Below are 14,463 nucleotides of genomic sequence, written 5' to 3' on the forward strand. Positions count from 1 at the left end.
CCGTGCGAATCTGACGGTTCGCAGCATGTGACCAGCTGCAACGGAGCAGGTATACGAAATCATGCGTCTTTGAATAGAAAAGCATGGAGGTGAAGGGTTTTTCAAGTTTCCTTCACATCTCCGGTGGTAGGTGGAGAGTAAGGCCATTCTCAGTCCAAAAGTGCCACGTCATCTAACAACCAGTAACTTGATGAATGAAAATAAGTCTCTCAATGCAAATTTTATTTCACGATTTCATATGTTAGCGTATTATTTAAATCTTTCATCCAAGTGACTAATGGGAGTTGATGCATGTGTGGACATGAAACTTAAATCCTCTCAATGCAGTTTCATTCTAGTTTCATGGCTCTAGGTAACCGTGTACACCTAGTTTCATCCCCATGAAACTCAATTCTTCTCTTTCTTTTTAAATTACATGTCATGTCATCACTTTTGCCTATGTGACATGTCATTTAATGGAATGAAACTCATGTGACACTTGAGAATGACCTAAGGAAGGCACTATCAGGTGTCTCAGCCTCTCACAAGTCTCTTCTACGTTTTTTTTTTCTTTGCGAGAGCATCATTAGTCTCAGCGAAAAGGATGATGGGCCAGCACAAACTAGGAATATCCTATCCGCCCGCTCGCTACCGAAGAGGCCCAAATCCAATGCATGCATCCTCAATGCTTAACCTATCTGGCCCATGGGCTACAAATGATAAACGCACGTTGGGGTGAACTTGCTGGTGACCATAATAATTATCAACATCAAGATTATGTGATCTGATTATACGTCTATATAATCTTGATTAAGGGCATTGACTCAATCTATGCCTCTACGATTTATATGCGCCGTTTGATCCATCGTCTAAATTTTAATTGGCTAAATTTAGCTCATCTGAATCCACACAGGGCAACTAAAGACCTCCCAGCTAAGTTTAGCCCTTTAACTAATTTCAACTTGCTAAACCAGCTAAACCCAAGTAGAAGTGTTTAAAGATAGTTCTACCCCTCCACTGTCTCGGTAAAAATCCCCACTGCAATTAATAAAGGGTCGTATGGTAACTTATTTTTAACTAGTATTTAGCTAGTGGATCTAAACACTCCTTGCTAAAATTTAGCTACCTAAAACTAAACTTTAGAACAGGACCTAAGATTCCTACGTTACTTATTAGAGCCACAATTTTGACATCCTTGCTACTGACCCCACGATTCTGCCATTAAGGACACGATCTTATATAATCTAGAGTGATGACAATCTCAAACAAACAGAATATTAAACCCACAATTCTGACAACTTTTCTGCTAATCCCACGATTCTGCCATTAAGGTCACCATCAGATATTTTGACAACCTTTCTGCTGACCCCACGATTCTGCCATTAAGGACATGATCGGATAAGTTATTTGAAAGTAAAGGGAAAGCTAAATCTCACCCGAGAGAAATAGAATCCCTTCTCACCTAAATTTTTCTTCACCCTCATCTCCCTTTCTTCTCCAACTCCGACGAGATTCCAGCGAGGTTAGGGGTTCGAGGGTTGTCGGGGTGGGGCTGCTCACCGCCGGCCTTAGAGGGAGGGCCGGCGGTGGCAGGCCAGCCCGGCGGAGGTGGCGGGCGCGGGGGCGCTGCCGGCCGGGCAGCGAAGGATGGCAGTTGGACGGTGCTGGAGCGGGGGTGTCGATGGTGACGGTGGCGGCGGGAGGGGCAGGAGGCGACCAGCGCGGGCGGGCTAAGGTCCGCCGGAGGGGGGAGGGCCTGGGCGGCAGGCGACGGAGGGGTGGAGGAGGAAGAAGGGCGGGGGGGGGGGCCAAAAAAAGGTGAGGGGAGGGAGATAAGGGAGAGAGAGGAGGACTGACCGGCACGGAGCTCTAGCGAACCTAGCCCACCCACACCGGAGGGGTGGGGGAGGGCCTGGGCGGTGGAGGGTGGGGAGGAAGAAGAAGAGGGTGGGAGGGGAGGAAGAAGAGGGTGGGGGGAGGAGATAAGGGAGGAGGAGGGATTTAAGCCGTCAATTTTAAATCCAATAGCTCAACAACTCGTGTAAGAAGAGTCTCTACCTCACGTCGTGTAAGAAGAGTCTCTACCTCACGTGGGTAAGCTATAAACACTCTGAGTAAAAGGGCCCGCGTTTAAGCTACATCCTGAAACTTCAAGCATCCTCCTCCCACCAGTGCACAAGCCGCAAGTGATTCGGTCCCGCACGCAAGCCGCAAACGTAGAGAAAAACAAAACAGCCAGGAGGGATCCCGGCAAATCTGATGATCACACGATCCGCACCCCAACCAAAGTTCAACCAGGAAATTCTGCCAGCTAGCCAGCATCATTCTTCCGAGCATCAATTCCAAGTTTCCAACGGCACAACAAACAATTTCTTCATGAATTGTCGGAAACCACCCAAGGGCCGGGTGGTTTCCGACGCGCCACGGCGCAGCCGCCGTCGCCATCACGGGCGTCGCGGTTCCGCCGCACGACGACACCGGGGGCGTGGCATGCGGCCACGCGCCCTCGCCGCCCCTGCCGTGTGGTGGCCACCTACCCCCACCACCGCCACCCCGCTTGCTTTCCGCTCCAGTCCTCCACTACAGGCGCTCTTCCAGTCTCCTCCACTCCTTTCCGGAGCTCCCCCCTTCCCCCATGGTGCTCCCCAGCTGGCCACCAACGTCACGGTGAAACCTCCCGTCACCGATCACTCGCCGAGGGGAATAAGAAATTCATCGGAAAAAAGTGCTAGAACAGAAGAACATGCGCGCAGATCTGGAGATCCGGAGCTCCAGATCTGCACGAACAAGCACGGATCAGGAGAGATCAAATACGCTAGAGTACTAAATAACACAATAACAATACTAGTGAGCAGATCTGTAGAAAGAATGCGCTACAAAAGAAACGCGGCAATTATACAATGGCAACCCACATCACTGTCTCATCAACTCTCAATCCCTATCTCCCCTCTCACACGCACGCACGCACGGACGCTAGATCAGATCTGACGAGCCCTAGACTAAAACCCCGAATGGAATGAGCAAACCCAAAACGAAGACGAACAATAAATAGCGGTAGGCGGCGCGACGTCGAGCGGAGGCGGCGGCGGCGGCCATGTCATGTCACACCGGATCGGCGGCCATCTCAGAAGAAGGCCGCGGCGGCTGCCACGGCGGCGGCGGCCAGGGCGAAGGCGGGGGCGACGCTGGACGCGGCGCTAGGCGGGGTTGGGGAGGCCGGGGCCTCGGCCGGCGGCTGGGTGATCGAGCCCGGCGCCGGCGCCGGCGGCGACTGCGGGGGCTCCGGGGCAGGGGCCGAGGCCTTGGGCGAAGGAGCGGGGGCGGTCTGGGTCGGGGAGGGCGCGGGGGCGGAGGACGTGGGAGGCGTCGCCGGGGCCTGCGCGGGAGGTGACGCCGGGGCCGGCGCCGGGGCCTTGGGAGGCGGCGGCGGCGGCGGTGGGGTCGCCGGGGGCTGCGCCCGGGGCGCCGGCGTCGGGGACGCGCCCGGGGCCTGCGCCGTCGCGACGGCGAAGAGGACGGCCATGGCCACGGCCACGATGTGGGTGCGCGCCATGGGGAGGCGGGAGAAAGGTGGCGGTTGCTGTGGCGGCGGCGGGTGATCTAGGGTTTGAGGTGGTGGGGTTTGGCTTTCGCAAGTGGGGGAGGCGGCCGCTTGGAAGTGTGCGAAGGGGATATAAAAAGGGTGGGATACGCGGCAGGAAGAAATAGTATACTGCTGTACTGTAGTAAAGAACGAGATTAGGGCAGCATAACCATGGCGGATTAGCGCTTAATAACGCTGTATCGTACAATGTCGGTGGCTCGTGAGACGATCCTGGCCGTCGGATGGGGATCCAGCGGCGTACGAAAAAAATTCTCTTTCCTCGCCTCGTATTTCCTAAAAGTCAAATGCGTATGGCATGAGATACAATCCTTCTTCATCATAAAGTAAGCGAGATAAGGTCGGTTGTGAGCTGGCTTCCAATAGGCCTGGTCCCATTTAATTTCGGCACAACTTTCAAAGTGGAAAATGAATCCATAATTTCTAGAAAAATTAAATACTAGTAGGTGTCCTTTGTATGTTTGGCAAGAAACACCGACAAATTGGCGGGCCAGGCCAGGCCAGTCCGTGACGCAACTGCGCGCGTTTGGTAGCTTTCCCAAATCCCTTGGCTACCGCGTGCATGCCTGTTGCCTCGTTATTGGCTTATTGCTCATGCTCGTTCGATGAAACCTCCGATTTGGGTTCGTGCACAGCTGTGATCAGTTGATCACTGATTTACATCTCCTAACCGCCACAGATTTGATTTCCCGTTTAAGAAAAAAAATTCGAATATTCAGCTTAGAGTACACGCTACCACTTTGCTAAAGCATGTGTGATGTGAGATGCCCTGTAAATTTCCTCGCGCCACGTTGCGGTCGGTCGGTCGGTCATGGGGTTCATCCGCTTTTTCAAAAGAAAAGGAAAATTTTGCTCCGTCCTTGTTATAATTGCTATCGGGTTTCCTCTCTTTGTATTCTTCTTGACTTAGGGGGTGTTTAGGAGGAGGGGGCTAAATTTTAGCCCCCGTCACATCGAATGTTTGGACACTAATTAGGAGTATTAAATCTAGACTAATTACAAAACTAATTACACAACCCCTAGGCTAAATCGCGAGACAAATCTATTAAGCCTAATTAGTCCATGATTTGATAATGTGGTGCTACAGTAACCATTCACTAATGATGGATTAATTAGGCTTAATAGATTCGTCTCGCGATTTAGCCTAGGGGTTCTGCAATTAGTTTTGTAATTAGCTTATATTTAATCCTCCTAATTAGTATCCGAACATCCGATGTGACAGGGCTAAAGTTAAACTCTTAAGCATCCGATGTGACAGGCCTGTTGGAGATGCTATTAGTAACCTCTTATGAAAATTGTGTACCCTTGGGAAATTCAGACGGAAACCATGTAGGCTTTCTTAAGCATCAAGCCCTCAAGGAGCGCTACAATGGATTAGTACGGCCTTAGGGGTATTCAAATTAAGACACTCGAGGTTCAACATTGACTGGACCAGAGGAGTGTAGGTCACGTTCTGTGATGCTTCTACATCACAATTCGGAGACGTAGTTGTTACAGGGTAATGTCTTCAAATCACGTACGTGTCGAAAGCATGAGACGACCAGAGGCATCGACGTCAAATTCGTAACACCATAGACAATACAGAGGCGTATTTACAGGGTGATGCGATGAACGAAAAAGACGAAATTGAGTGGGACTTGACGTGTAAAAGACTACCACTATCTCCATATCTTGCTCACTGCAGAGCAACGATCAGACTCTGGATCCCATAGTTAATATACAAAAGTTTAGTACATTTATACATTAGCTTATCCAAACAGGAGGATTAAAATTTAGTATACGTGCAAAAGCATTAGCCAGTGGGAGGAGCTAATAAGCGCTAATGGCTTGTGAAAAGATAAAAAGGAGAGAGAAAAGAAGGTGAGTGATTTTCCATGGACTTTATCTCTATCCATTAGTTATATTTCCAAACAAGAGTGCCAATAAGTGGAAGTGCTAAATTTTAGATGGGCTAAACTTTAACAATAGCATATCCAAACAAGCCCTATGACCTTTAGCTGAGACATTCACCTGCCACAAATGTCCCGGGTTTAACATAAAATGCCCGTAAGCCACCACTCAAGCGTGTGATATATGAAGGCTGTAAAACTCGGCCATCAACACCAGTTCACTAAACACGGGATTGGGTAAAGGAAAAGCAGGCGGGCAATTCCCTTTGATTTTGAAAACAAGGTTACCAGTTTTCGTCTTTTCCCAGTGGAGGGTACATGTACATGAGAAAAAACGTGGTGGTCATCTATCAGCTAGATATACAAACCTCTATCAAAATCTACCCTAAAAAGACACTGTCCAAGAGAACCTTGGACATTCATCCTCTACTATGTTGAAGGGGCCCGGAGCGCCCATGTATGCTCTGGAGTATGGATACAGCCTACAAAAGTGCAGCTCTTGGAAGGATCTTCCTTCAGTTTCTCGATGCAACAATTGGTTATTTGCATAGCCTTGCAAGTCCTGTTTGCAGAAGTAAGTCATTCAAAGAAACTCTTAAATGAAATAAAACCTCTCGGACGCCTTGTTCTGAAACACTGTAAAAAAAACAATCATGATTAAGACAGTAACCAAATAATTTAGATGAAAAATATATATATAGGTATTGACGTGCATGATGTCTATGCTTGAGGTGTTTCCATATTAGAGCTAAATAAACATGAGGCAACACGTGTACATAGAAAACGAGAAAGGAAGGCAGCAGCCATATGTACTTACAGTTTACAGGAAAGATCGTAAGCTAAGGAGTATAATCATGTCCATCTGTACATGGCCAGCTTATTTCACTGGTTCGGTTCTCGAACCTACTGTCTCCAATAAATCTTCGCTGCTGCCTTCAGCAACTTCCATTTCCTTCACCTTTTCAAGCTGCCTGAGGAGATCTAACCTATCGGGAGCATATGTGGATGGGATCTACACAATTACAAATACACAAATATAAATTGTTATATAACAAATTGCAACAACATGGAGGAACCATGGGATCATAAACTAAATACCATTGAAGGCACATATTTCTGGATGAAGGCCAACATAGCAGCATGACCAACTGCCGTAACCTGGGACAAAAAAGCAATTGTCACGACTCTCTAACAGCAAAAACATTCAAACTCATGCTATTTCACAGGTCAGAGTATATGATTGATGTCATTCTTGGACACAGAATAGAATACTTGATCATGGAAATTTGGACACCAATAATAATCTAGGTTGTCCGTAGTCCACATGGATAAGGTAAATAACATGATTACTCCACCCAAATAAAATGAAACAATCAACTGGGCCTATAAATCCTCTACTTGTTTAAGAAGCAGAAATACGAGCACAAGAAAGACTCACAGGCAAAAGCATGAGTATTCCTATAGGAACAACAGACGCCAAATCCGTCAGGGTTCTTTGAAGGGCCTGCTTTTCCTTTTGAGTTAGTTCATCCCCAATAAGAGCTCTTCTTAGCAAACCCATAGCGGCTCCTGTATCAATTGCTAAGAGTTGCGTCCCTTGCAACACAGTCTGCACAAAAAATAGGATAAGGAATGAGAGGCATTTTTATAACTTGTATAATGTAACTAACTATAATTGTCATGAGCTCCATTGGGTGGCAAAAAAGGCTTTATGATAGAGCTATTTCAATTATTTAATCTGCTACTACAACCATTAACAATGATACCATGAGTGTCATCAAGAGTCATTATCATGAGCCACAACAGAAGAAGAAAAGCTTGTAAAGCTGATAAATAAATGAGCAATGATTTCAAACTTTTCTCATGGAATACGCTACATGTGTTTCTTACTGCTACCGGATCTTGAGTTTAGATGGCCATACCGTTGTAGTCTCCTTGACCTTCTCCACTGATTTAGTTATAACATTTTCTTTCTTGGTAGTCTGACCGGAAGGCACTGATGCAACAGAAGATGGCGCAGTTGTTTCGTTTGTGACACCCATCTCCTGGAAAACAGGACTTGATTGAATAGACAATTCTTCCAAAAAGAAAAGAATTCATACACAGTGAAACCAGCCATTATAACATTTACAGAATCGCTGATAAGCCCTGTTCCAAGTGTTCGCTCAAATACTGAAGAGCCAGTAATTTGCTACATCAACACCATGAAACAAGCATACCTCATCCTTTAGAGCATCATCTGCACTCTTCTGCACTCGTTTTTCTAACTCAATCAGCTCACGCTTCAACTGTTCAAAGCGGAGGATATCATTTGATTCCATGTCTTTCTTCTCCGCATTGGCAACAGTTCCCTTCAGCAAGAAAAAGAATGGATCATCTTGTCAGATTAGAAATATGCTGCAAAAAGACATCCTATGAGATAAAACTAGATGGTATTCATTCGTCAATAGTTTTCTTCTGAAGATCAGAATTAATTTTCAGTAATTAATTAGAATCACGATCAGAGCTGTTCACTAATCAAGGATGCATTTTGTAAATCCCTTCAATGCTAAATGTTGGGGTGTTCTTAAATGCACAAAACGAACTTAACATACAGTACAGCATCCATACATCCTGATCTGCAACTTGAAGAGCTGGCTCAACATTCTTTCCCGAAGGCCGACCAAAGAAGTCCCAAAACGGACGGCGTTTATTATCCACCCTGACAAGAGAAACAGAAAAATGAGCAGGTCTATTCACTACCCTGAAATCACAGAAGCTATCACAAACATGTATGAATTAGGCAAATGATTACAAGAGAATATTACCTGCTTCCTGATTTTTGTGGTGCTGCGATATCATTGGTCCTGCTACCTGTCTTTCCACGTCCTTCCTCTCCGGTGGGAGATAGTGGTCCACTACTTGCATCGGCCTAATTAACCATAAAAAAAGCACATTTACCATGGTTGTAAACCAATTCTAGGACCAACTGTACAATCAACTATACAGTTTGGGGTGTAATGTTGCGAACTGAATATACATGTAATGATCTTAGATCATTGTGGCGCACACACCATTGGGAGGATTGAGAAATTAGGGTTAAGATGAAGATGGCAAACCTCGTTCTAATTGCTTAATTGAAAAGAGATGTAACTGGTGCAATGACTAACCAATGGAACTAAAAGATCCAATCTTAGTTAAGATAACAGCAGAAACAAATTTATGCAAACATGTGCCACAGTAATCCGAGTTCTTGTTCACAGGTGCCGGTTCCTGATGCACTGCCCATGACAGGTGGAGTGCACTGGAAAGCCATAAAAGGAACTCTCGGTACAATGTGATCACAGGCTCATATTAACACGTGGATATCCTTTCTTAGAAGCAACACGCATGAGTAAGGCACTGAAATAAAAGAAAACCAAGAAAGCTCACCTCCAGATATTCTGCTTTTGCTCGAAAGGATGCCTCAAGAAACTCAGCTTCTTTCTTCAGTCTTCTTATCATTTCAAGATCAGAACATGCAGCCTTTAGGTCCTCCTTACCAGAGTTGGAACTGGAAACATGCAATTCTTGAAGCAACTTTTCTAACTTGACCAAAGCTTCTTCAACACTTTCAAGTGACTGCAATGATCAAAACCAATTTCAACAACACTTTAACAACTAGAGAAAGCATCTATTTCAGAGGCAATTATCATAAATTCATCAAAAACTTAAGCCCACAAAATATGCAAAATGGATTTAATTCCCAAATGAAGTCCATCCACCATATATGCAATTGATCATCTTTTTACTTGGCAAGATCTTCCAATACATCTAAGGGACCATACAATAGTGCTATTCAAGAAAAATAGCGTACAATAGTGCCACCTCAACCGTCTATGACATCAGCAAAATCAAGGTGAGCATACTTTTGTTGTCTTTTAGATAAGGGATTGCCATCTTAGGGGTTTGCAGGGTACATGGAGTCCACACTGTAAGGTCTCTAATTTTTTGTGGAGGCATAGACAATGTACAAAGAAACAACATTTTATATTTACCATCGACACCTTTGAGCATACACATGTCAAACACAGTAAGAATTATATCAATGGTGAACAACTGAACATACTTTTGTTCACTAAACATGTGAAAATAGACAAGCAATTCTAAAAACATTCCACAGTAAATACCTTGTCAAAGGAAGCTAACTCTGTCCCGGTATCCAATTCTTCTTCAGGTTCTGGCAAGCCTCGGTCTTTTGATATATTATTCCTACAACATGTTTAGGAAACAAGTAAATCTACTGAATGGTAGAGAATAAATAATGCCAGCTCCTGCTTAATTCTTACTTTGATGTGTCAAGCTCCTTCATGCAGTCACTCAACATGGCATGTCTACATTTTTGATTGCGCATTACAAAATTAATCAGACATATTCATATCAGCAAACAAGTGCAAGATAATCATCATCCTGACTGAGTATTAACATACCCCTTAGACAGGAATTTTGCTGCCTTCACATTTGAAGGGTCCTCAAGCCATGAGCTGTACTTTATAAAACTAGTCATCCAATAAGAGCACACATTTAAGACTCTTGATATTACTTCTCCTTTAGACACTTCTTGTCTACCTTCAGTATCAGTTGTTGCACTTGGAACATCACCATAGTAAAAAGGAAGCCACTCGAGCTCTTCACAGACTACCTGAATGTGAGAAAGACATGTGAACACTGAATGCTGAGTAGCATTAAAAGCTCAGTACATTGCCTGCACACTGACCTCCACATACAGCTGATATGAACTAATCGAGGACAACTGTGGATAATATAATACACTCCCACCAATAAGATACCTGAATTATTGTAAGCTCATTAAGCAGCACAGTGAATCATATTCATATGTGGGCAATAAATCAGGTATGTTAAAGCTTCTTATCAACTGAAACATCATTTAATTGAAAAGGTGCAAAAATCTACATTCACAACGATCATACCTTACAATGCCATTAACTGAATCATCCAAATCAGTAAGTCCATTGGAAGACAAATACCCTTGCGTGCTTCTGCCTAAAGCAATGAAAAAACCAAATATCGCAAGATCCTTTTCCAGAACCTGCAATGAGGAATAAATAACTATTTCAAATTTGGAGCAAAGGAAGAGATTAGTATGACTATATGAAAAGATCATTTTTTATTTTTAACCTCAATACTTTCACTTGTTGTCAGTCTTGACCATATCTTTTCACGATCAAGAGCCCGGAGTAACTGTTTCTGAACCAGATCAATCCAAAATGATATCTCAAGTCCATGATCATTAGTAAGTTTAGGAACAGCAGCACGAGGACCAAAAGTATGTAAAAATTCTCTCTGAAGGCCAATATCTTTTGTCAAGTTATATGCTTTACTTAGAGGGACAAACTCGAGAAGCATATCCATGAATCGACCAATAATATCAGGTACCATTGAAGAGAATTGCTGACAAGAAACTTTTGTTGATCCAAGCTTTGTTATTGCAGCAAGACAGATCAAACCTAGCATAAGCAGAGCAAGGTCACTTTTGCTAGTATTCATTGGCTCGCCTTCACAGCATCTGAGAGTAAACAAGATAAAATATCCATGAGTCTTGTACCATTTACTGGCCGTGAGCATGTTATAGTCTAAAAGAATACATGAAACTTACATTGCTGTTGCAGAGTTAAATAGTGGATCACTTTCAAAAATATTTACAAACTGTCTCACCACCAAAGGATTTTGATCGGATGAATACCATTCGTATAATGTAGATTCCCTCTTAGACAACTCATTCTTGATAACACTCTCTAGGGGGTTGAGCAGGCGGGACAAACTGCAATCAAATAAAATGTCACTGAATAGACACCCAAGAAAAGCTCTATGGAACAAATCATACACAATACTGAGGATAAATCCAATGTCACTTGAACACGCTACAGGTAAGAATAATCATATGAAGAAGATAGATATTCATCTTTATATGCAGCTAGCCACCTACCAACCAAAATATAAATGGATTATGAAAAGAACACACATTTTAGTTGGCATCGTTACAAATAAAATTATCCATAATGGTTAGCTTTGGCAGAAATTTGCATTTTAAGTTAGCACATGCAAGACATTTAAAAACTCTTAGGCACCAAGACCTTCATATTAATGATTGTAATTTAATATCATTCCACCTAACCACATATTTTCTTTATACTCTTGTCATTAATACTTGGGTTATGTGAGTATGCCAGTTTGGTAACTGAAAATTGCCAAACTACTTCTGAATCAATGAATTGCAGATACAATTTAGCACTATAGGCCTCAGCAGTAACTTTGTTTCTTGCTGAGAGCAAATTTCCAATTAGAATCCAAACTTGATCCGAAACCAATCAACCAACAAATGAAAAGTTACACTTAAAACTTTTATTTTGGATGCATTTCAAAACAGGGCCAGAAAGTAATAGTGTTTCCAAGCTCTGATCGAAAACATTCGATATTCGATACGCCACACGGCACACGAGAAAGGCATACTTAAATCTTATATACTAATATAATTTTAGATGGAAAGGAACTTATAAAATAGAAATTTGCTCCCAGCAAACTTCAATGCAAGGGATATTATTATGTATTTAGAAACAAATGAATATGAAAACAACTTTTAAGCAATACGACATGAAGGCAAAGGAGAAAGCTAGAAGGTAGACCTCCTTTGAACAAATACATTAATGTCTCTATCTCTGCCATTCCCGCGAGATGAAACATCGATAACTGCTTGCAACAATGAGTCTACAGCAGCCTGCAAACATCTTCTGTAAGATTTCAGTGAATAGAAAAAAATATATCTCACATGAACTTTGGATCCTTTAGGTTGTATATTGAAGATTTCGTGTACCCACTCATAGCAAAAGCAAGTTCAGTTGTGGTGCTTAACTCTAAGCTGGTTACAACTAGCAGCATCTTAACACATGACTAAAAACTAAGAGAAACCTGTGTTTCTTTTAAGGAACAATGGAAACCTAACCTTTACTTTTCATGCCTTTGATAATGTGTCATTGACTCATTGTAGTACCAAAATTTTCAGAATGACGAGATAAAAATGACTGCAATATTCCTACGTTTCTTCACATGAAGAACAGGGGTAAATGTACATCAGCAAGGTTCAGTACTCTACCTGGTAAGATAGTGATTTTATCCATGCATTGTTGTCAACACCCAGCCATGTCTTCGGAAACCAAGAGCTCTTAGATGACTTGCTGTGCTCTATAAAAGCCAATTCAATAGACCTCGCAGCATCATGTATTGACTGCACAAGCCCATTGCTTATATCTTCACTTTGAAATGCTTTATTCAATTTCAACCTTATTTCCTCCATGCTGCTTGCCGAGTCAACTTGCGGAGCTCCATTAACAGATACACTGTTTCCATCATCATCAGAAGCCAAAGGAATAAGGTGAACTATCCTTCTAGTTCTCTGGAAGATTCCCTTTTGCCTCCGAAACTCCAACCATCTAGCGCTGTGAATGGTCCTGTCGCATTCTGGCGTTGAGCTCCTCAAGTGGCACTTTCTCTTCGAAATCCGGGGATGGAATTTTTGACTCTTCAGATCAACGATGCTTCTGCATACAAATCTGAACCCATATACTTTATCCAGAGTGTAAACCTTAGATGTGCTGCAAACACAAACCATTTGAAACATAAATAATCTGAACCTGAAACAATGCAAATGAATTTAACTACCAATAGAGAAGATAATCGTATTACTCCCATCAACTAGTCCAACTAATCCAAGTCAGAGGCAAAGCAAGACTATCTAGGACAACAGTCCCTAATTACAAGTGAGAGCAAATCGGTGTATATTGAGTCACGTCATTCACAGATAACAGTCTCAATGTATCAAACAGAGAAATCTAGCAGAGAATCCCAACTCCCGATACCCCCAAGTCCGCTTCAAGGGATTCCCAGTATGGCAGCTCCTGTGTCTGAGACCGAAATGCTACACGGTGAATGGCCAAACCAATCAACGGACTACACATTGCCACGGTTTTCCGGCGGCAAACCGCCAATTGGCACGGCCAATTGGACCAACCTCTCGATCACAACCAACACATTCGCGCGATTCGTCCGCCCACGGGCAAACGGCGAAACGCCGAATCGTGGCGCCGGACAACAGCATCAGCGGTAGGAAAGCGGCCGGACCAACCTGGCGGCGCACCTCGGCTCGGCTCCGGCGCCGAGGGGGAGGTGGCGCGGCTGCGACGCCACGGCGGTCGTCGACATCGGGCGGCGGTGGGGCCGCCGCGGGGGGGGAGGGGGCCGGCGGGGGCGGGGGCGGGGGCGGGGGCGTGACGACAAGCGACAGCAGGGCGGGGTGGAGAGGGATAGGGTTTACATGAGGAGGGAAGCTAGCGGTGGGGAGGAGCGCGCTGACGAGGAGGAAGGGGAGGCGATCAGGCGAGGGCCCCGGAAACGATAGGCGCTGGAGGAGGCCACCGGTGCCTTTGCCGGGACGCTTCACGGGGACCAGACCATTTCGCGTCTTTCCCCTTTTCTCTCTCTTTTTCCTATTTTTTTGTTGTTGCCCGACTACACAATTCTCTTTTGGCATCCCGGTCCGCCCGTCCCCTGTTTCTCTCTTTACCTCTGGTGTACTGGTTTCATCTTCTTCTCTGGCAGTTTGCACTTGGCAGTTGACATCGGTAACGGGCTCGCTCCATTATTGCCGTGACGGTGACTCCAGCTACAGTTGTAGAAGAACAATCTCGTAGCATCCTTTCATCAGCGTATGTTCCAGAGAGAGATCGTAATTTGAGTGCGAATACTGTACTGTGGCGTGCCTGAATTCTGTGGCTTGCGCGTGAGCACGTGCCGTATTGTGTGCGCATGTTTGTTTTTATGCGTGAAGCAAAGCTCTGTTTCTCTAGGTGATTCTGTTCGACAACTCTCTCATCAGCCCACTTGTCAACAGTGGAACTTGCAGCCTTCTTCCTGGTAACGAATACATCGGTTATACTATTATGTACTCAATACATATGCTTA

General features: G+C 44.4%; 2 protein-coding genes across 2 annotated transcripts; both read right to left on the bottom strand.

Moving 5' to 3' along the window:
- Nucleotides 1–3,103: 3,103 nt before the first annotated feature.
- Nucleotides 3,104–3,532, bottom strand: LOC101754921 (arabinogalactan protein 1-like). Its single transcript, XM_022827777.1, has 2 exons — nucleotides 3,437–3,532; nucleotides 3,104–3,355 (listed from the first exon to the last, which is right to left on the bottom strand). The coding sequence occupies exons 1-2, from the start codon at nucleotides 3,530–3,532 to the stop codon at nucleotides 3,104–3,106; spliced, it is 348 nt and encodes a 115-aa protein (XP_022683512.1).
- Nucleotides 3,533–5,702: 2,170 nt separating this feature from the next.
- On the bottom strand, nucleotides 5,703–13,860 carry LOC101755321. The gene is made up of 19 exons (XM_012847069.2): nucleotides 13,628–13,860; nucleotides 12,599–13,097; nucleotides 12,132–12,223; nucleotides 11,105–11,269; nucleotides 10,627–11,014; nucleotides 10,419–10,537; nucleotides 10,205–10,277; nucleotides 9,918–10,129; nucleotides 9,777–9,821; nucleotides 9,618–9,699; nucleotides 8,881–9,069; nucleotides 8,277–8,380; nucleotides 8,080–8,170; nucleotides 7,689–7,820; nucleotides 7,392–7,514; nucleotides 6,908–7,078; nucleotides 6,568–6,627; nucleotides 6,287–6,481; nucleotides 5,703–6,105 (listed from the first exon to the last, which is right to left on the bottom strand). Exons 1-18 carry the CDS (start codon nucleotides 13,702–13,704, stop codon nucleotides 6,347–6,349), a joined length of 2,757 nt encoding a protein of 918 aa, XP_012702523.1. The 5' UTR covers nucleotides 13,705–13,860; the 3' UTR covers nucleotides 5,703–6,105; nucleotides 6,287–6,346.
- Between the last annotated feature and the right edge of the window lie 603 nt (nucleotides 13,861–14,463).

Source organism: Setaria italica, chromosome VI, assembly GCF_000263155.2.
Source record: "Setaria italica strain Yugu1 chromosome VI, Setaria_italica_v2.0, whole genome shotgun sequence".
Lineage (NCBI taxonomy): Eukaryota > Viridiplantae > Streptophyta > Magnoliopsida > Poales > Poaceae > Setaria > Setaria italica.